Here is a 22,262-nt window from a genome sequence, read left to right on the forward strand (position 1 = left end):
TATTTTTAAAATATTCTTTTATTCAAGAATGTAGTATGTTAACACTGTTTTGCAAGATTTATGACAGTCTTATTTTTTATTTATTGTACACTAAAAGGAAAATTGTATCAAGAAGTAAAAAAATCACAAATTAGCCTTCAGTTATTCTTCTGGGCATAAGATTGCTGTTATGTTTTCCACTTCTCCCTTCAATGGCCAGAAAATTACAAGTGCTCCTTTCACTCATGTTTTGTCTTCCAAATTTTAAAATAAGAGGAATCTGCATCCTGTAAAAGAGTAACAGTAATATGTATCAGTCCTTCCTACTATTTACCCAAGTTTTTACAATTAAGTTGCTTTGAGGGATCTGTTCATTATCATTCATTGCTAAGAATCCTTACAAGCCTCAGACAAATGTTTAGACTGGACTGAAAAAAAAAAAAATCACAGCCAAATTTTAGATCTGTCCACAAATCTCTCTAAGTAGCTTCACATCATTATCTCCTTTATCTGGCATGAATAACATTGGTTATTATCTGTTCATATCATTTCCTAAATGCTGAATTCTCATTAATACTCAGATTAGCATATCATACCCACACTGATTTGTCCTAATAAATAAAAAGAACAGATCCAATTATTAAAATGGAAATATTTGAAATATAATTCAAATTATTTATGAGCTTTTAATATATTATTTAAAGGATGATTTTTTAAAAAGCAACTTGATAATCCCTCATATGTGATTTTCATTTGGGAAGTATGCATTTACCTCTTGAAAGAATTTGTACTAAAAAAGAATAATAATGATGATATTGATAACACAAAATTCAGTGTGGCTCTTGTTCTGAGGTTTTGTGTAGAGAATGAGGTATCATGCCTCAGAAATGGTAATGGGAAATTAGAGAATACCTAATTTATAATTTAAAAAGAGTGATAAGGCATTAAGACCATGAAATACACAATATATTAAAGGGGGTCATGGGGGGGGCTGCCATCTTTTAATAAAGGCTAATGTAATAAAATGTTATATTTTCTGAGTGATGTTTATATTTTACATTTAGATAGTATGTAAACAAAATGAAATAAGCTTCACAAGACATTTCTGAGAGAAGAATAACTTTCATATGACTAAAACTCTTCTAATCCCTGGTCCCTCTTTCCTCTCTGAAAAAAAACCACTTCTATAATATATGTCTACTTTGTTACTGAGATCTTTGAGAATATAAATTGGTATAGGGGTTATGAAAAACAATATGGATATTTCTCAAAAAATTAAAAAAGTTTGGGGGGATTTTTTTGTTCATTTGTTTGCTTTCCTAAGTTCACATTCTGGAAATTGTAAAAAGTCAAAGACTGGGTGACCTCATCTGTTCAGCCTCTGCTGAAAGTCCCCTTATCTGGGTCATTTTCTCATAAAGAAATGAAATCAGTTCTATGTAGAAGGAGCCTAGTACATGACAACTCATTCTCCTAAGAATTAACTCAAGTTCTGTGAGAAATATCTATTAATCCCTTCAGTGGTAACTGAAGGCAGGTAGGGTGTAGTGTTAATCCCTCATGGCCTAATTTCCTTGCGTAGGCCCATCGGTTAAGGTTCCACCATTTTCAACATTACCATACTGGGACCAAGCTTTGAGGAGGAACCATATCTAAACCATACCAGGGCATATATCCACAGAAAATGAAACCAGCATCTAGAAGAACATCTGTACTCCCATGCTCATTTTTCTATGAGCCAAGATATGGACACAACCTAAGTACCTTGTCAAAGAATGAATGCGTTAAAACAAAGGTGGTGTATATCTATGCAATGGAATACTGTTTGGCCATTAAAAAAGGGAAATCCTGTGTGGTACATTCTGAATAATGGTACATTCCTATAATTCCAGCTATTTGAGAAGTGAAATGAGAGAATTTTAAGTTCAAGCCCAGCCTGAGCAACTAGTGGGACTATGTCTCAAAACAAAATTAAAAGGGCTATGTAAGGGGCTCAATAGTAGAGTGCTTTCTTGGATGTGAGACCCTAGATTCAATACCCAATACCACAAAAATGAAGCTGAAGAGTGTTAAGTGAAATACGTAAGATACAAAAAGATACTATATGATCTCACTTGTATGTGCCATCTAAAAACTCACTTATAGAGGCACAGAATTGAATAATGGTTGCCAGGGGCTGGAAGGTGGGAGAAATGGGCAGATGTTGGTCAAAGGGCACAACCTTTCTGTTAAAAGATGAGTAACTTAGGTTATTATTAAGTCACAAATTCAAATTAATGTATAGCATGGTGATTGGTTAACACTATATCATATACCTCACATTGGATAGGAGAGTAGATCTTAAATGTTCTCATGACTCAGCAAAGGTAACTGTGGGAGATGTGTTAATCAGATTTACTGTAGTAATCATTTTACAATGTATGTATAATATCAAATCATCACATACACCTTCCAAATATACAGATTTGATTTTTTAGTTTTTGTATAAAAACACAAATCATTGACCTTTACTTTATGCTGAATATCCTGCTACTTATGAAAGTCAGGATGAGAAAGAAAATAAAAGCATAACAGCAAACATTTATAACACTACAGACTGTTTTAAAGCTTTTCATGTACTAACTCATTCAATCTCCATAACAATCCTGTGACTAGATACTATTCACTAATCTCCATTGCCCAGGTGGAGAGATTGAGCTATAGAGAAGTAACTTGCTAAAAGTCAAGGGGCAGAGATCGGGTAGAGCTGGGATTTGAACCCAGAAAGCCCAGCACTAGGCTTCGTGCTCTCAGCCAGGATGCTGTGGTTCCTTTCTAGATAGGTGGCCTTCCCCTCCCAACTCTTATCTATGGCTGGGCTCAATGCCATTAGATCGACTATGCTCCAAATTTAAATTTCAGATGTAATCTTTGATCAAGCTCATCTTTGGAACCATCCCATACTACCAGAGTCTCAGCACTGCCAAAACAATTGTAAATGATTTGGCTCAAAGTAAACTGCTCCACATTACAGATTAGTACAGGGAAAGACTCATTAATAATTTTGCAAGCTCTGGATGTTTTAGTGTATTATTAATCCATTTTATAATCTCTAAGCATTTTGTTATGTTCTGGTGTTTCGATCTTTTTCCCTAGTAATTCATTTGCACTTCCCTACAAAAAGTTGGAACAAATTAAATGTGTAACAAGTGGATTAGATGTTTCAGTGGGTTGTTTAAAATAGTGGTAGATTATATAGTGGACATGTAGAGTATGATCCTCTTTTATAATTCTTTTTTATGTCAATCTGCATTTTCTTAATTTCTTAATTCAAAATATGATAGTAACAGAGTATGAAAGAAATAACTCTTTAAATAAATAACTCAATAAAATTCTTCCATAGCACTAACCTTTTTTGTACAATCAATCTATAATTTTGAGATTAACTCATTACATTTGCTGTGTTATTTATGCATTAAACTCTACTGATGGTCACAATTTTATCAATCAGTTAATGATATACCCCACTAATTGCGATAACAATGAGGGCCAAAGGCAGTAATAATCTTTTTCCGTAAATGTGGCCACAGGCACATGTCAGATGTGCAGGATGGAGGCAACAGTAGTGTATCCTGCACAGTGTGCATACACCTGTCTTAGCAATACAGTCAGTGCTTTGACAGAAGAGGAGGGTATAGGGCCTGAGGTGCACCTAGTCCTGGGGAGGGGTGGGAGAGGAAGCCAGGGATCACTTCAGAGAGGTAACCCCTGCCCTGAGAGACTGGTAGGATGGGTAGATCTTGCTGGGGAAAGAGCACTTTGATACAGATCCTAGTCAAATGGTTAAGTGTAGGAAAAAAAAAAAAATGGCAACCTTTGGTTTGATTTTACCTTGTAGAAAACTCATTTCTCCCAGGACTAGTCAAAATTTACAGTAAGCCACCAGATATATATGGGGGTGGAATACTTGTTATAATTTCTGTATTTGACATGAAATTGTTGGAGGGTTAGCAAGAAAGCTTTTAAGCACTAAGATTTTTTTATTTTCCTACAAAATTGAAACATTATTAAGAAATGTATAAACTGCTCTTACCTTACCACTCTGAAAGTTATTAATCCTTTTCTTCCCTAATTTGTTTGTCATCCAAATGGCCAGGGTTGGCATATATTGCCACAAATATCCCACCAACAAGAAAGGATGCTCTGCAATCCAAACTTCTTTCAAATCATTAGCCATGGCAATTAACATCAGCCGCACACAACGGCTAGTTGCCATCTTGTACGACTGATCTCCAGCATGGACCACAGTCTAAGAAAAGTTTAGAATTAAGTGAATGCTGAGTAATTTTTCAAGCTATTTCACAGAACATTTAAGCGAAAAAAACTTAAAGGCCAACTAATTGTGTTATTCCTTCAGGAATCCCCACAAACCCTATAGGGGGTTATAAACTTCTATAGTATTTCAAATTTAATTTTTTGTTTTTCAGCACTAGGGATCACACACAGGGCCTTGCTCATGCTCCCAAGCATTCTACACCTGAACTATATTCCCAGTGCAATTTTTGTAATTCTTCAATTAGCCTAATAGGAATGATAAATATACAAGAGAATACTGTATGGGCTAACTAAAAGATGAAAGTTTGCTTCTAGCTAGAATTGCTAGAAGCAATTATCACCTTAGAGTGATAATTTAGTTATCACTTTAGTACTGAGACTCAAATTATTATGATATGCATTTAGCAAATGAAATCTCATCAAACAAGAGGATGAAATGGAAGAAGATAAAATGGGCTTCTAAATAAGAAAAAAAACTATCACATAATAGCACACCCGTAATGGCAGACATCTTATAAATATTATCTTAGCAACTTCTTTAGCCTTTATTTAAACATAAGGCCAATGCACTATCAGCAGCCAATGCACTATCAGCTGACTAAAAAATTTTCATAAGCTTTCTAACAAAAGTATGACATAATAACCCTGAAATACAGTTAAAAAAAAAAAAACACTACAATATAACAAGGAAAGCATTCAAATTATATGACAATTAGAAATTTTTACCTTTGTGACTTCTTCAGCTAGTGCATTCTTCACAATATTTGAGTAGACAGGTCCTGGGTAAATGTTAGAAATGATTATACCTGGATATTTGGTAAGTTCAGATCGAAGGCAATTAAAAAAACCCTAACAGACACAAAAGGAAAAAAAAAAAGGCAAATAAAGTTAAATGGAGACTCATGGCTCATGATTTATCAAAATATGCTCTGAAAAGCCTGAATAAAGATCAAGTAGTGTAGTCGGGCAAACAATGTTACGCATTTTTCACTGTGAGACCAGAGGCGATCCAGGAAAGACATCCTCACCTCTTGCCAGGTATAGGCAGTTTGCCACCTTAGTAATAATGGCTCTTGCTATCAGTGGTCTTTATGGTTGGCAAACCCTGAACCAACAAGAACTCCCAGAAGGTTCTGATACACCCTCCTCATAGCAATCCTCATCTCCCTGCTCTAAAACAAGTGCATGTTCTCCAGAAATCACTGGGATAGGCTTTCTCTTTATTCTCCAGAGTCATCTAAGTGCCAGTGTTTGGGGCAATAGGGAGTACAGAGGGATCAATGCTGCACAGAAATTCACCACAGAGAAAGAATCCAACCTTTTCAATTGATATTACTATGCAATATGTTACTAAACAGGATGATTTAGTTTGAGCAGATGAGTCTTGTGGGGGTGATAACTAGTACCTGGCCAGTTAAAATTATAATATGATCACATATTGAATGACATTTATAAAAACAAACTATAGACCTAGACTTAAACATACAGGCCATTTCCAAACCAACAAGGAATAAACAGAAATCTGCTTCCCTTCATCTCTGATCCTAAATTAGGAATTTTCCAAGATTACATTGTTATAAAGCTAGGTTAACTACTGAAACTAAACACCTAACCCCTGGTACATTCATATTTAATCCAACATCATTAATTAGTAACCAGCCCTTAAATAACTGACCCTTAACACACTACAAGGTGCTATTTCCTCATGATTAGTCCTGGGTCTCATGAGGGTGGTGAGAGTTTATGCTGCAAGTGAAGAGTGCTGTCAGAAATGGACCGAAAAATAATTGGTAAATGAATTGAGAACCCCTGACCTTTTTAACCTTCTGTCCCTCTGCCACAAAAGCAGAAAGAAAACATAAAGTAAGACATTTGTCAGACAATACTACCTCTCAAGATGGTTCAGACCTCTTGTTAGAAATCCCATCTACTAGCTGGGCATAGTCGTGCATGCTTATTATCCCAGTAGCTTGGGAGACTGAAGTAGAAGGATCATGAGTTCAAAGCCAGCCTCAGCAACTTAGCAAGGCCCTAAGCAACTCAGTCTCTAATAAAATATAAAAAAGAGATGGGGATGTGGCTCAGTGGTTAAGCACCCGTAGGTTCAATCACTGGTAGCCAAAGAAATGTTAACATGTAAGCTTTTCAACTAAACAAGTTCACTCCACAACTTGCTGGAGATCCTAGAAAAAACTGCATTCTTCACAAAAGCCTCCTGCTTAATGTTCTACTAACTAGAGTCTCAACCTACCACATCCTATCAGAAAATCAAATCCAATAATTAACAGAGAAGCTTGGAGGGAGGCCAGACAGCTCATCTGTGTTTTACTGAGAACATTCTGTCAGTCTTATGAAACTCTTGGGGCCAAAAGACAGGTGGTTGTCCTCCCACATCTGCCCGCCTGTGGTTTGTCCAGATGCTCTACAGTAAGACTGACAGCCCATTGTTGAAGAGGAAGAAATCAGTGCTGCATTCTATAGCCTCATCACTTCAAACTGTCCCCTGTTCAGAGAAGAAAGAAGATGTCCTAAAGAACCAAAGCTTCACATTCTCTGAAAAGTAAGACAACCACGCATCTATTGCATCTCATTTTCCCAAGAGTAAAATGCTGACTCAAACTAACCTTCAACAATATTAATTTTACACTTTGGATCTCCTTCCATCATTCTCCTTCTATTTGCCTTATATGTTCTTCCTATCCACACTTAAGCAAATATTAAAATTTCCTTCAGTAAGAGTATTTACACTTCATAAATTATAAAATTCAAAATCAAATTATTCTCCTGGCCTTTGCTCTGGCTGAGATTTCTTCTTCCAAAACCACTGAAATGTCACATGAGGCCCAATACTAATACTTCAGTTGTCAGTACCTCTTTTCACATTCATGAGACATGGCAAAATGTACAGTGAGTACAAAGGGGAAGGAAAAAAAAGTCACAGTAATGGGAGGAAGAAAATACATCCCAAAGTTTGTGTAGAGGGAGGGGAAGACTCACAGTTTACCATGAGGACGTGGTGGAAATAGGGATAAGGTGAACAAGACATGCTGACCAGACTATATATACTTCTTCTTCTTCTTTTTTTTTTTTTTTTTAGTTGTAGATGGACACAATTTTATTCTATTTATTGTTATGTGGTTCCAAGGATCGAACCCAATACCTCACGCATGCTAGGCAAGCACTTTACCACTGAGCCACAACCCTGGCCCCTACATACACTTCTAAAGAGCAAAATCATATTTTTATATTCCAGGATCTGCTGCAGTGTATGGCACAGGATAGATGCTCAATACATATATTTTGGACAAGTTTGAAGCATGTGTGGCTCAAATTGTTTTTATCATATACTGGGGGATATCTTCTATCAAAGTTCTATTTCTGTTTTCCCACACAATTGCCCAGTTCCAAGGATAATCATATTTCCCATTTGGGTCAGTTCTGTCAGAGTAGAGTTTCAGCAGCCTTACCCGAAGAGCATGCTTACTGGCACAATATCCACCGGATAGAGGTACAGATATAATGCCTGCAAGGCTATTCACAATAACTATCTTTCCTTGTTTCCTCTCGATCATGTGAGGTAGGACACACTTTGTCAAAGAGACTGTCCCTAAATAGTTAAGCTCAATTAGCTCCTTGAAGACATCGAAGTTGGTATCCATAATCAAAGAACGCTGGGATCTTCCACCATTATTGACCAGAATGTCAATCTAGTTAAATAAAATCAGAAAAGAGATGCTTAGAGGTTGTAAAGGAAATTCTAGGCACAACTGTTTATATTGTTAACTTGAAGATTCAATAGAACAATGATATATTTCTAGAATTTAGTAATAAAAAATCATGGTAAAGTAACCAGAATGTACCTATGGTACTCCCATTTTATAAAACTTTTTATGGAAAATGTCAGACTCAGTGATTAACAGGCCTAATACATAGGCCTGATTACACTGCACGGACGCCATGTACATACAAGTGTTAAAATGAGAGCACCATGGATGGGAATATCCTTTGTGACACTTCAAAGATGGACAAAGCAATGCAATAAATGCTATAGGAATATAAATTGCTACTTACTTTACCAAACTCCTGGAGAACAGCTTTAGTTGCCCCCTCATGGGAACTTCTGTCAGTCAGGTCAAGGGGCAAAATGAGTATATCTTTTCCTTTTAAATTGCCATTCTCTAAATAAAAATACTTTAAAATTAGTGAGAACATCATGACAAAGATCATTCATTCTCCTTGCTACTCTTCTTAAGTTTAACACACATCCTGCAATAGGAGTTGCCCACAGATTCACTTCTGGGTGGCCCTTTGAAAGTTTCTCTCAGTCACCAGGAGAACTAGAGGTAATATGGAAACATCTTAGACAAAAAAAGGTGGCCAGCTTCACCAGACATAGAATAGCATGCTTTATTCTGAATAAAGACAGCAGAACTTGAGAAAAGACTGGCGGAAATCAAGACTAACCTACAAGCTATACGAAACAAAAACTGTAGAGCAATTTCTTTAGAAGTACAGTTTTGTTCACTTTGCAGTAGGCTCACAAAGGTTAGTTGCTGCCTTGCAAACATTTTAAAAAAGAAAAAGAAAATGAAAGTTATGTTTTAATTCAGTAAGAAGCTCAAAGCCCACAGTCAAATGACATGTAGAAGCCACAGGCCAATGACATATAAGAAAACAACATGGTCCTTTCTACAAATCCCACCAAGAATCAACATGTGCTACAACTGCCATTTTCTATTTCTGTTCATTAAAGCAAATTTGCCTGAACTCTAACCTTGAAACAGAATAAATAATGCCAATAAGAAAAACAAAACAGAAAATACAGTAAGTACAAATTATTTATGGGCAAAAGAGACATAATGAAGCATCATCTGCGAACTAATAAATGTAAGGGCTTGCACTAATGATCTGAAAGATAAAAAAAAAAAGCATTCACGCTCACACAAATGAAGAAAGGCTGACAGGGTTCAGCTTCTCTGCTTGTGCAGGACTTGCAGGTCCCAGAAGTAGAGGGGTAACTACCATAAGAAATGACCTAGTGCTATAAGAGGCCTTTGGAAGCAATATCATCAAAGATGACCTGTGGCCTTGCAGACTGTTAATCAGGCAATGAACTCTTATTACAGAGTGTTTAGCTCAAAATCAGCAAAGTTAAAGAAAGACTGAAAAAAGGAATAACAGAGAGATGACCAAAAAACAATGAGCTGGAAAATTCAACATTCTCTCAGTTTAGATACCAAGTACCCTATGAGAAAAAACAGCTCTTCTACTTGAGGCTGCTTTCAATGTGAACATAACACCAAAACCCAAACCAACAAATAATTAACATAATCACCCTTTATAGGTTGCATTTTTTATACCTAATTTCACTCTGTTTCTTTTATTCTCTATAACAAAAATGTTATACCATTCCATTGACTACAATATCTCACATTTTAGCAAAATGAGTAAGGATCCATCCTACTTCAGTTTCAGTGGTTACATATATGAATGTTATAGATAAAAAAACAAACTGAACGGGGCTGAGGCTATAGCTCAGTGGTAAAGCACTCGCCTCTCACTAATGAGGCACTGGGTTCAATCCCCAGGACCACATAAAAATAAACAAAGATACTATGTGTTCATCTACAACTAAATAAATATTAAAAAAAGAAAACTATTCTTTCTCTAAGACAAAAATATAAGTCACCTGGTCACTAAAAAGTCAAAAAGGATTGGACAATCAGCAGTCTCTCCCTAATGCCAAGAATCAGTGCAAAAAAGAATAGAAAGCTGACAAAATGAGGCAGGAAAGGTGAAGGGAAGCCAACTAAGAGGCGACAAGAGAAAAGGGCCAGGGGCCAGGCACTTGGAGGGTTTGGAGCCAGGGTGCACTGGCAGGAGAAGCCCATCTCCCCTCTGCAATTCCAGGCTGCACTTGAGTTTGCAGTGTGCCTCATGTCTAGGAAGCACAGCTGCTGTTTTAGGTTCACTCACCTAGGCATTTTCTTTTCACCCTCTCCAGCTCATGCACTCTTCTGGCTGACAGCACAAGAGAAACTCCCAGTTTTGACAGCTGGTAAGCCAGCTCCTCGCCAATCCCACTGGATGCTCCAGTCACCCACACCACCATGTCCGTCAACTCCCATTCTATTGAGGAAAGAAATAGAGGTAGAAGGGAATGAATAAGTGAGAGATCACACCTGCACATCAAAGATTGGCAACAAACAAACATCAAAAACTTTAAACAATACCACTAAATATGAATACTAATGTGTGGAGCTTAAATTTTTTAAACTTTCTAAGAAAACTCCTCATACCTAATCTCTTAAAGCATGAATACAAACCATATTAGTAATAGTTATCTAAACAGTATTTTATGCATTGCAGAATTTTCCAGACTTTACTTCAAGGTTAGCCTTATCACTCCATGGTTCACTACGTGGCTCTATATATCTACTCGTGTGATAAGAAAAGTAAAGCTAAGGGACTGCTCAGTTGTTAGAGTGCTTGCCTCAGATGTACAAGGCCTTGGGTTCAATCCTCAGGGCCATCAATCAATCAATCAATCAATCAATCAATCAATCAATCTAAGTGAACAGAAAGTCATTACCCAGACTCACTTTTCTTCTCCGTATAATGATGAATTCAGACTACTTTTTTCAGTCAGTCCTTCCAACTTTTTGAAATCAAGCTTTCAATGAAGAGTGCCAATATTACAAGTGCTGCTCTATGATAAGATGTAATCATCTTGTATTTTAAAGGTAATATTTTCTCCATCTGGCAATCAAATTGGATGACTTAATGTCATTTTGTAATAGTGCCCCTGAAATGCCTGAGCTCTCATTTGAGGAGAATCTTAGTAGTTTACCCAAGATGAAATATATAATGACAGGAAGAAGACATGTTGTGTTCTTGCACAGTCATTTTCCTGTTGAAGACTCTGAAAATGCTGCAATACTAAAGCAATGGCAAGTGGTTTATTTGTGCTGCAGGAGATGATAGTCACTGGAGTCACTATTCTATCTGAACCTGTGATTCACCTCCTGTGTTTCTTCTTCATTAAGATATGTGTTATGGGGCTGGGGATGTGGCTCAAGCGGTAGTGCGCTCGTCTGGCATGCGCGGGGTGCTGGGTTCGATCCTCAGCACCTCATAAAGATAAAATAAAGATGTTGTGTCCACCGAAAACTAAAAAAATAAATAAATATTAAAAAATTCTCTCTCTCTCTCTCTCTCTCTCTCTCTCTTTAAAAAAAAGATATGTGTTATGGATTAAAACTAGCTAGCAAGTTACTACTTAACTTTGCATTTATGATTTTATATCAGGACACTTGAAATCAAGAACCTTGTGTACTATTTAAGTTAAGCATTTTAAATCCAATCTTTTTAACAATAGCATCTTTAGAGACTGCCAGGGTTCAAATTTCAGCTCCACCACACACAGCAATGAGCATGTCCCATATGCTCAGTGCCTTAATTTTCCAGATCAAGAAAAGTGATTAATATCAAATCCCTCACAGGATTGTTAAGAGTAATGAGTTAAAACATGGGAAACTCGGGCTGAGGCTGTAGCTCAGTGGTAGAGTGCTTGCTGAGCATGTGTGAGGCACTGAGTTCAATCCTCAGCACCACATAAAAATAAAGATACTGTGTGTTCATCTACAATAAAAAATAATAATAATAATCACACAAAAATATTTTAACAGGTGAACTTTACAGCAGCAAAACATAGAATATTAATAACTTTGTTCTGATTCTCCCACCAGGGCCAATAGGGTTAACAGTCCTAATGATTTCACTTTTCTTTATTACTTATATGCTTTGCTTTACTTAATAAAACCCTCACAAGAATCCTGTTATGATCTCACTTTTTTAGAAAAGAAAACTGAGGTTAATAAAGATTAATTTACCCAGAGTAGACTGTAAATACCATCAAGATTGAGACCCTGACTTCCTTGTTCCTGGATAGCCTCAGTGCCTGGGAGAGATTGAAACATAGAAAGGAATCCAAAACTAAATAACTATGAAACAACACCTAAAAACCCTGGCAAAGCTGGGATATGAACCTAGGTATAGCTAGCTCCAAACTCCACACAGTTGACTATCATATAGTGCACATATTTAAATAAGATCAGTTGTCTTTGCAGTGATGGGACTGGAACCCAAGGTCACTTTCCATGGGTGTTGCTGACTTTCCCACTGAGCTATATCCCCAGTCCTTTATAATTTTAATTTTGAGACAGGGTTTCTCTAAGTTGCTTAGGCCTCACTACGTTGCTAAAGATGGCCTCAAACTAGTAATCCTCTTGCCTCAGCCTCCAGAGTCACACCTCCAGAGTGCCTGATTTTACTCAATATTTTAAAACCCAACTGTTTCTTAGATATTCTAAACAATACAACTGCCCTTAGGAAAACAGTCTTCTATAAATATTTAAACTAAAAATGGAAATGTCCCTAAAATATGCCTGGGCTACAAAGCTTTCCTGCAAGGTAATTATACATTTTTGGAAAAGCACAATTGGACCAGAATGTTACAGGATTAAGAAATATGTATTCAGGTAATCCTTTATTTTCTCAATGTTATTCGCTTGACTTGGAATTGACTACTCATTAATCCAAATTTAAGTAAAGTGAATTCAGTTTGTTTTGGAATTCTTTACTCAGACACATAAAGTGAATCTACTTTGCTCTGAAACTGTTGACTAACTTGGCCTAGAGCTAATAAAGGTTTCTTCATTTTGTATCTGTAAGCAAGCAGCTATTACATAAAGCCAATAGTGAAAGTGTCCAGGCTCAAGTTCACCTTAGCACATTCAGTTCTGACACCCAACCTCCCATCCTGAAGAACGCTTTTTTGTTTAGCAGCCAGCCTTTGTTTAACATTCCACAGAATCTGACATATATAAATACTCCCTGAAAGAGCACCTGAAAGCAGACTCTTAGAGTTAGACAGAAACTTACAATCAATGCTAAACCCAGTTTGAAAATTCTCTCCTCAAACCATTGACTCGTCTCCACTTCCTTCCCTCCCAGGCTGTGGAAGCTCGTCATCTGGGACTTTCACACAAGTCTAATCATTCAAGGGCTCTTTCTTCCACTGACGGGATACAGCTTTAACTTCTACCCACTGGCAGCAGTGGGCAGCAGGCCTGCCTTCTGGCACCAGAAAGAGTAAATCAAGCCTCTTCCACATGGCCATCCTCATGTGCTTGAAGACAGCTGTTCTCTCCTCCCTGAGGGCTCCCATCTCTGGCTTCTCTAAGGCTAAATAAACATATTCAACTTCTGCTGCTTTCCTCATGTGTCCTCAGCACCAGGTCCTGAGTTCTGCTCAAACCCCCTGCACAAGCTCCCATTGCTTGTCCAATGCTCCTGCTGAAAGGAGCTGGCCACAGAAGGATGCAGGATTCCAGTGGGGTCGGGGCAATGCAGAGCAGGATGAGCTGACTCCATTACTTCCCTTGTCCTGCAGAAGGTTCATCTATGACCTGATTATGTCAGGTTCCTGCTGCATCCCCAGTGCCCAGCACAGAGGCATCATTGGCGGTTGTTTCTTTAGACACTAAATGTCTGCAGATGTAGCCCAGACCCGCCTCAGCTTTGCTGGAAGGCAATTCACAGCTGACTCACACTGAGGTTTCTGTCAACTAAAACCTGAGTTGTCCATACATGTTGTCCCTTTTCATACTTAGGAACTGTGCCATAGGATTTTCTAGATCAATGTCCAATATCCAAATTTAGTTTCCTTGGAAATTCATCTTGTGAGATAAATGCAAAGAATATGTCTCTCTAGAAGGACACAAAAGAGGCAGAAAATAGTGATTGCCTGAATACTGGGATTCTGGGGGACAAGGATGGGGTAAGCTTTGCTTTTTACCATATATGTTTTTATATTTGTAATTTTTTATTACATGAATGTGTTTTCTACTTTTTTAATTGATTTATTTATTTGTTCTAATTTGACAGCAGAATGCATTTCAGTTCATAGCACACAAATAGAGCACAGCTTTTCATTTCTCTGGTTGTACAGAGTCACATCATTCATGTTTTTATACATGTACCTAGGGTAATGATGTCCATCTCATTCCATTATCTTTCCTACCCTCATGCCCTATCCCTTCCCCTCTCTCCCCTTTGCCCTATCCAAAGTTCCTCCATGTGTTGTCTACTTTTTAAAGTAACAAAAAATAATAAATCTACAAAGTAATAAAAGAGCATAATTTTTTTCTTCATAGGGCCTGCCCATCTTTATGACTAAGTTGTTTAGGAAATCTCAGTGGATTTCCATGATCCTTTAATTTTTTTTCTTTATCCCTCTACACCAATGTCTTTTTAGACGTTTTTCCTTAACGTGCCCCCAAATGAAGTTACATTCAACAAATATGTTTCTATACACTGTACATATTTCTGTGTATGCTTTATAAATAGAGTTCTATAAAGCTTACTTTTTGTCAATGCAGATTAAGAATGACAAAATTTTAAAATTAAAAACTATTAAACTGTTAACTGAATTTGTTAAAGAAATTTTAATGTAACTTATTAAATAAGTGATAATATATGAAATTTAAAAAAATATTTATCCTTAAGCTTTAGTTGGACACAATATCTTTATTTTACATTTATGTGGTGCTGAGGATTGAACCTGGTGCCTTGTAAATGCTAGGTTGTGGCTACCACGGAGCCACAACCCCAGCCCTGATATATAAAATTAACATGCAAATTTTAAACTTATACAACCACATTATTGACTATCATCAAATTTAAAATCCTTCAAAATTCATTTTTCCAACAAAAGTAACACAACTGAAAAAAATCATTGAATTTCTTAAACACTATTATTAGTGACCTTATCTTTTAACTTTTATTTGATAATCAAGTAAAAGCTAAACTTACTTAGCAGTTAAGCTGCTAGATTTTTCCTTTTCCTCAACATAATTTGATGGATTGAATAACTTTTGTAGAATTTTGTGATAAAAGTAGAAAGTCCAACTTAACACAAAAGCACTTAGAATCAAACACAAACATCCACAAGGCAGCCAATGGCAGTGAATAGGCACATGCCTTTCACCTACAATCAGGAGAAAGTTCTGCAGTTAGTAAAATTGCAGTGTATATGGAATTCCTGATTAAAAAACAACAACCAAAAAAAAAAACAAAGTCCACCAATCACAGCCAACTATTTGCCATAGTTTTGTAGCCCTGACCTTGCATACATGCTGTGTATTAATTCAGCAACAGTACTGCTGCACATGTTTTACCCAAGAAAGCCCAACCAGAGAAATGAAATAAAATGAAATTTTATTTCATCAGGAAGGTTGAGCTTTGGAGAGACACAAAACACTGTGCCATCAGATTTTTTTCAGTCCCCAAGAACCAATTTTATCTCTACCCATCAGCCATTTAGAAAATATAGACTATCTTCTGAGCTAGTAACTATTTCACTTCCAAGCCAACTTCACATATTTCAGGTATTTTCATACAGGAAACTTATTCTAGGGAAACCTCACCTTTGGACAGGTCATTTCATTTCTCTGAACATCAATTTCCTTATGTAGAAAACAAGAGTAATGCCCAATTTGTACCAGTTTTGTAAGATCAAACGTTATGCTTGTAAAGTGCTGAGCACATTGCCTACCTAGTACACACTGTGTTCATGAATACACATACACCCCCCCACCACACACACACACACACACACACACACACACACTCATTATAGGACCATAAAATAGGAAGGCAGAGACAAAAGAAGGGTAGGCAGAATGCCCCCTTAGTGTGCCAAGAATTATCTCACCTCAGCACAATACCAATTCAGCTCTTTGTGGTGTTACACTTATATCCTAGTGAGAAGGCAGATGGAAGACACCATTACCTCAGATTTGATTCCAAAACTACAGAACAGCGAGAAGTCGAGGACAAACAACTTCAGGAAGACACACTGAGCCTCTGTACAAGGAGACTGTCTTACAATGCAGGGGGATGCTCCTTGTTTCTCAGAGTGTCTTCCCCTGACACTACACCAGAACTCCTGGGATCCTGGCTGAGAAGTCAAACCCCTGAGGGCGTCCCTCCAATTCTCGCGCTCTCGGGTAGTTTACAGGGATTGCCTGAGCTGGAAAGTGAGTCTGTGCCATTTTCCCATAAGGATAAAAAACAGGGTCTGGGGTTGTGGCTCAGCGGTAGAGCGCTCGCCTCGCACAGGTGGGACCTTGGGTTCGATCCTCAGCACCACATTAAAATAAATAAGTGAAATAAAGGTTTAAAAAAAATGATCTCTATTAAAAATAAATAAATAAATAAATAGGGGCAGAACTGCCTCCTTAAGCCCGGCCTCTTCCTTCCCCAGTGGCAGCCCTGGAAGGGCGCGGCCCCGCGACCCATAAACTCCACGCAAACGCGAGGGACCCGGACCACCGGGACCACCGGGAAGCTAGTGATCTAGACCCGCCTTGGCCGCTCTAAGCCCGATCTCCCACTTGTGTCTGGGAGTCACGGAGTCACGGAGGGCCCTCACCTGGGCGTCGCCCCTGCCACTCAGCCCACAACAGAGCGAGGTCGCCGTCGGCACGGAGGAAGCGCAGCAGCTGCACCAGGAGCAGGAGCAGCGCGCCCAGCGCCAGCAACCAGAGCACCAGCTCCCAGGTCATGGTGGCCTCAGGCCGGGCTCTAGCGGAAGACGACCAGCTCAAGCCCTCAATATCACACCGACACAGCCTCCCGGCTCCTCCCAACCCACAGGAAGGAGGAGTGGCCCGGCGGGTCCAGGTCCCGGGCTGCGGCCGAGAGTTGATTTGAGAAGTTGGAGCCCTGGTGGCCGAAGCTGCTCGTTTCGCTTGGATGTGCGCCCAATGAAGTGCTGAGAGAGGAACAAAAGGCACAGATGACTTCATTACTTGGCTATACCATTGTTGGGACAGTAAACAGGATTTGTATTAACAAGAACTATTATTCTCAACAATTGTCTTGCGGACTAGTATTTTTTAGGGCTCCAGTGTTTGGGGGAGAAACAAACATGCCCCCTTCCTTCCTTTCTTCCTTTTCCTTCTTCAGTTCTAGGCAAGCGCTTTTCCACTGAGCTACAGCCCTAGCCGCATCCCCCATCTGTTTTTTTGTCTGTTTGTTTTGTTTTGTTTCCTTCTTTCTTTCCTTTTTTTAACTTGGTGAAGCCAACAAAGCATAAACTGATACCACCACCGAATTAACCCAGCCGCTGAGTTGGGTTTGCCCCACATCAACTGACATTTGCAAATCACATTGCAAATGACCCTTGCTCCTAGCGGAGCTGGAAAGTGAGTTCTGAGGAGCTTGTTGGTTGGTGAGTTTTAGGCCTCCGGAGCCCAAGCTGGGGCGTGGCCTGCATAGTGTTTAAGTCCAATGGCTGTGTCCTCTGCGACCCCGTGTAAATGATTTCGTTATCTGAACCCCCAAAGTATACACGAGGAATTTGAAGTGAAAAAAATGCCTATGAAGGGCACAGCACCTTGTATACAATAATGTCATTCATTGTTTTGTAATTAATGATAAATTATCTTTATGAGTTATTTATTCTTTCATTTGTAATTATCATTTATTGGGCTCCAACCTGAAAGACCCGGAATCCTTTATTGTTAACGTCTGTATTCTGCACCTATAAAATTCCCCTTACCAGAGAAAGCAGTAAAAAAATGTTTAAACTGTGATGAATCAGAAATTACTGTGATCTAGTTCAGGGTGACCCTAGGAATGTATGAGCCCTCTAAATTCTTTTTTTTTTTTTAAGTTTTTTTTGTTTGTTTGTTTTAGTTGAACACAATACCTTTATTTTTATTTGTTTTATTTTTATGTGGTGCTAAGGATTGAACCCAACGCCTCACACAGGCGAGAGCTCTACCACTGAGCCACAGCCTCAGCCCTGAGCCTCCTAAATTCTTACCTTGCTTTATTGCTTAATTGCAACTGGCAATAATATTGGTCAAGAGTTGCTCTCATTGACCTGTTGCTTTCACAAGTGTGGTTTCTTCCTCCCCACCCCTCAGGAGTTTTATTTTCTATATGATACAGTACTTTTATGATAAGATGTTTTAAAATACCAAATGGAGTCTATTCAAAAGTTTCCTCTGAGCCTGTTTTCTCTGCTTTAAAATAAAAGGATTAATTAGATTTAGCATCCTAGGCCACATCATACCCTGAATGGAGAAACTAGATTCTCCATCACAAACTCCAGTTGTGGAGAAGAGGGAGTGGAGGACGGGGAAAGTGGGCTCAGGATTGGAAAAAGTGACAGGAACAATATAATCTCTACCCTCTCAAGCCCTAGAAATTAGAGGTCCCTGTGAGCTTTGTAAAAGTTCAAAAACGTGTCTTTTACTCTGAAGATTTTATCCAGTATGAATGTCTCATTCATACCACTGTGTTTTTGTAAACTTAAGTACACAGTGAAGTATCCCATTTATTGATTTGCAAACTGTGATGGTTAATTTTATGTATCCACTGACACAATTTTTAATGAGACAGTCTAGATATTGCTGTGAAGGTATTTTTAAGATGTGATTAAAACTTAAATCAGTAGATTTTCAGTAAGGCAGGTTATCTATCTATCTTGCATATTGGAAGCAGGCCACGTACAATCAGTTGAAGCTTTTAAGAGAAGGAGGCAGGCCCCTGGAAAAAGAGGAAATTCTGCCTTCAGACTGCCTTTAGGCTTCAGCTGCAACATTCTCTCTCCCTTGGGACACTATAGTCTTTCTTTCTGGACTTCACAATCACATGAGCCACTTCTTAAAAATAAATATCTCTCTCTCTGTCTCTCTCTCTGTCTCATATTTTTTTTTTTTTTAATGCTTCTGTTTCTCTGGAAAACCCTGACTAATTCACAAACTGCAATAAAACTACACAGTAGTTTTTATATTGGAAAAGAAAAGCAGAGTAAATTACAAATTTCTACTTCAAAATTTTCTTTCTACTTGAATAGAAGCATAATTCATTTTGGAGTTTAGTTATATACAAAGAATCAGTTACTATTATCAGAAACACAATAAGTACAACTAATCTATTTGTGCTGCAATTTGCCCTTCTTTGTTCTACTTAACAGTACGAAGAAAAAAAAAAAAAAACCCAGCCTTGGACTCTCATGCCTCTGGTAAAGACACTCAAAGTTCTTTTCACAAATAGCACCCACCAGGATTGCCGCTTCCCATTTGCACAGAATTTATCTCAGAACTTGGAAGCACAGATAAAGGACAGATGAAAAAATGAAGGGACTCTCGGGAGAACAGAGTAGGAACAATAGGCCCAGCAAAGGAATGCTGACTCTCCTGAATTAGCCATTCATAAGCTGACAGATCTTTAAACATTTAAATATAAAATGCCAAAAAATAACTTGGCTACTGGTGAATGCCTGTAGTCCCAGCTACTCAGGAAGCTGAGGTAGGAGGATTGCAAGTTCAAGGCCAACCTCAGCAACTTAGGGAGACCCAGACTCAAAATTTTAAAAAATAGAAAAGGGTTGGGGTGTTGCTCAACAGTTGAACACCCCAGGTTCAATACCCAGTACTGAAAAAAAATTCCAATAATTAAGTTAGATTTGATATTATAATTTTAGTGTTAATAATAATTGTAACTTTACTCTTATTATTTTCTTTCTCTCCTCCTTGATACATCACTTGTTTCTCTAACTAAAAAAGGCAAACAGTAGGACACTAATTTGATCTTAATTACAAGTGCAATTTTACTCTCATTATTTCCTGTCTCTATCATAAATATTTTATTTTCTCTGCATTTAAATCAGCGTGAAACTTTTATAATATGCTCCATCTTAAAAAAGAAATACTTCTTTGATCATAAAATCACTTCCAGCTCTTGGCCCATTTTTCACTGCTCTCTTTTAAATCAAAATTCAAGAGATGGGTGCATGCTGTGTCTCCACTCATCAATTTCAGTTTCTTTTCAATTTATGTCAGTCAGCATTTTACATCCACTGTTCCACATGTATAATATGCTCCATCTTTTTTTTTCCCCCAGTACTAAAGATTGAACCCAGGAGTGTTCTACCTCTCAGTTACATCTCCAGCCCTTTTCTAAAGATGTTATTTTGAGACAGGGACTATTGCCAGTATGGCCCTGAACTTGCACTCCTCCTTCCTCAGTCTCCTGAGGAGCTGGGATTACAGCATGTGCCACCATGTCTGAGCAAAATGCTCATCTAAAAAAAGAAACGACACTGCTTTGATACCCAATTCCTCTCCAGCTACCATTTCATTTGTCACTCCCTCCTTAAGAAAAATTCAAATGATGGCTGCATGCACTGTCTCTATCCATCACCTTCATTCTTCAGCCTATGTCAGCCAGGCTTTCCCCTCACTATTCCATTGAACACACGCACTCTTGTTGTTGTCACCAGTGATCCCCATCTTGATACACTGAAAGGTAATGATTAATCTATTTGCCTCAAGACAAAGTATTTCCTGGTTTCATTTTCCTTCTTAGGTGTTGACTCCATCTCCATCTCCATTACTGGCTCCTCCTCCTCTTCCTAAATTTTGAATGTTGAAGAACTCTCAGGACAGCCCTTGTCCCACTTTACTAGCCCTTCTATTTGTTCATATGTCCTAGTGAGTTCTTTGTATCATGAATCTGTATCCTAATGAGTCCCATGGATATGTTTCTGGCACTGACCTCCCCCTGGACTTCCAAACTCATAACTAGTACTAGTTGTCTAGTACTCATCTCAAACTTAAAATGTTCCAAACAGATCCTGTGGTTCCTACTTCTGAAACTTTTCTGCCTAGAATGTTCTCCCATCTCAGTAAATGACACCCCACTGTGAAGGGCCCAAACCTGAGAATCATCCCTTAAGGGATGTTGAATGGAAATTTTCCCCTGGCCTCAGAATTGGCATCTAGAATCCAGTTCTGAGGGAAAAATTATTACATAATCCATGTTCTAAAAAGGGCCAGACACTTTGTTAGGTTTATTTATAACCAAAGAACCTGTTTTGTCACTCTCAAATATGATCCTACAAAGCCCTTTTTATTTTCCTAATCTGTCCACAAAGAAATTGCGAGAGTGACTTTTTGTGTCCTCTGTGAAACAGAAGTGAGTGCCCCCTCCTCCAGACAAGTGAGGGAAACTCGTAGAGATGTGATGGTTGTAGGAAAAGAACATGTCCGTTCATCTGCTGTCGATTCCTTGCTTAGAGACTTGAGCAGGAAAAAGATAAAATGGGGTGAGACAGCAGAGTGGACAGAGGGACAACCCTGGAGCTGCAGAAAGGACCAGCACTAGGTATGATGACTCTAGAATTCCTGAAAGGGCCAAATGATGGGGGTATCAAGACTAAAATCACCAGAGAGGGTTGGTAGCAGAACCAAAGGGATCCCACAGTAAAAATGAGGGCTTAGAGCTGAGTGGTTAGAAGAAATCAGATTGGAATTATATGTCCCATGGCAAAGAACAAGGCAGAAAGGAGGGTCTCCAAATCCTTATGAGAGAAGGCACTGAGAGGGAGTGAGCGTTATGGGCAGATGAACATGAAGTTGAACTTGATATGAAGGGTTAAGTTGGGATACGATAAAGCTGGCACTAAAATGCCTGCACATGGTCAGGAAATTGTGCCAAAGCTCAGAAATATAGTAAAGGAACAGGAAAAAAATTCAACTGCATTGGAGGAAAATAAGTATGTCAACACCCACCCCATGGGGTGAATAATCCTGTTATTATAACTATCTCTAAATTTGCTTTTCCCCTATTTGATTATACTCCAAAGCTGCCACTTCTTACCCCATCCATTCTTGCTACCCTGGTCTGAGCTGACATCACCTCTCCAGTGAATCTCCACTGTGACCTCCTCCCTGGGCTCCCTGCTCCCACTCTCCTTCTCCATAGCCCATGTCTGCTTTTTACTTGACAACCAGAGTTACCTTTTAAAAGCCTAAGTCAGTTCCCTACTCAAAAGTCTTAGGATAAAACCTGAACTTTGCCAAAGGGAGCAAATAATATGTCATATTTTT

At 38.4% G+C, this 22,262-nt stretch overlaps 2 protein-coding genes and 1 pseudogene across 2 annotated transcripts in view; 2 read left to right on the forward strand and 1 right to left on the reverse strand.

Annotated features, from left to right (window-relative positions):
• Positions 1 to 13,562, forward strand: part of Pcnx4 (pecanex 4) — a 46,848-nt gene extending 33,286 nt beyond the window's left edge. Inside the window, exon 11 of the mRNA XM_078050002.1 lies at positions 13,309 to 13,562. Coding sequence (XP_077906128.1) covers positions 13,309 to 13,392 — 84 coding nt within the window. The 3' untranslated portion in view covers positions 13,393 to 13,562. The remainder of the gene's footprint in view (positions 1 to 13,308) is intronic.
• Positions 1 to 17,022, reverse strand: LOC101966596 (dehydrogenase/reductase SDR family member 7). The gene is made up of 7 exons (XM_005322757.5): positions 16,790 to 17,022; positions 10,270 to 10,422; positions 8,365 to 8,471; positions 7,761 to 8,000; positions 5,020 to 5,142; positions 4,052 to 4,267; positions 1 to 266 (listed from the first exon to the last, which is right to left on the reverse strand). The coding sequence occupies exons 1-7, from the start codon at positions 16,920 to 16,922 to the stop codon at positions 219 to 221; spliced, it is 1,020 nt and encodes a 339-aa protein (XP_005322814.1). The 5' UTR covers positions 16,923 to 17,022; the 3' UTR covers positions 1 to 218.
• LOC101957132 (solute carrier family 25 member 32-like) overlaps positions 16,921 to 22,262 on the forward strand; it is a 12,844-nt pseudogene continuing 7,502 nt past the window's right edge.

The sequence above is a fragment of the Ictidomys tridecemlineatus genome, chromosome 5, assembly GCF_052094955.1.
Source record: "Ictidomys tridecemlineatus isolate mIctTri1 chromosome 5, mIctTri1.hap1, whole genome shotgun sequence".
In the NCBI taxonomy this organism is placed as follows: domain Eukaryota; kingdom Metazoa; phylum Chordata; class Mammalia; order Rodentia; family Sciuridae; genus Ictidomys; species Ictidomys tridecemlineatus.

Excerpts from the sequence above, each read along its gene's own strand:
- LOC101966596 (XM_005322757.5), bottom strand. The coding sequence starts at position 16,922 with ATGACCTGGGAGCTGGTGCTCTGGTTGCTGGCGCTGGGCGCGCTGCTC. Across the intron at positions 5,143-7,760 it reads CCAGTAAGCATGCTCTTCGG|GGTTTTTTTAATTGCCTTCG; the intron begins GTAAGGCTGCTG and ends TGTGTCTGTTAG. Across the intron at positions 4,268-5,019 it reads TAGCTGAAGAAGTCACAAAG|ACTGTGGTCCATGCTGGAGA; the intron begins GTAAAAATTTCT and ends AACTTTTCTTAG.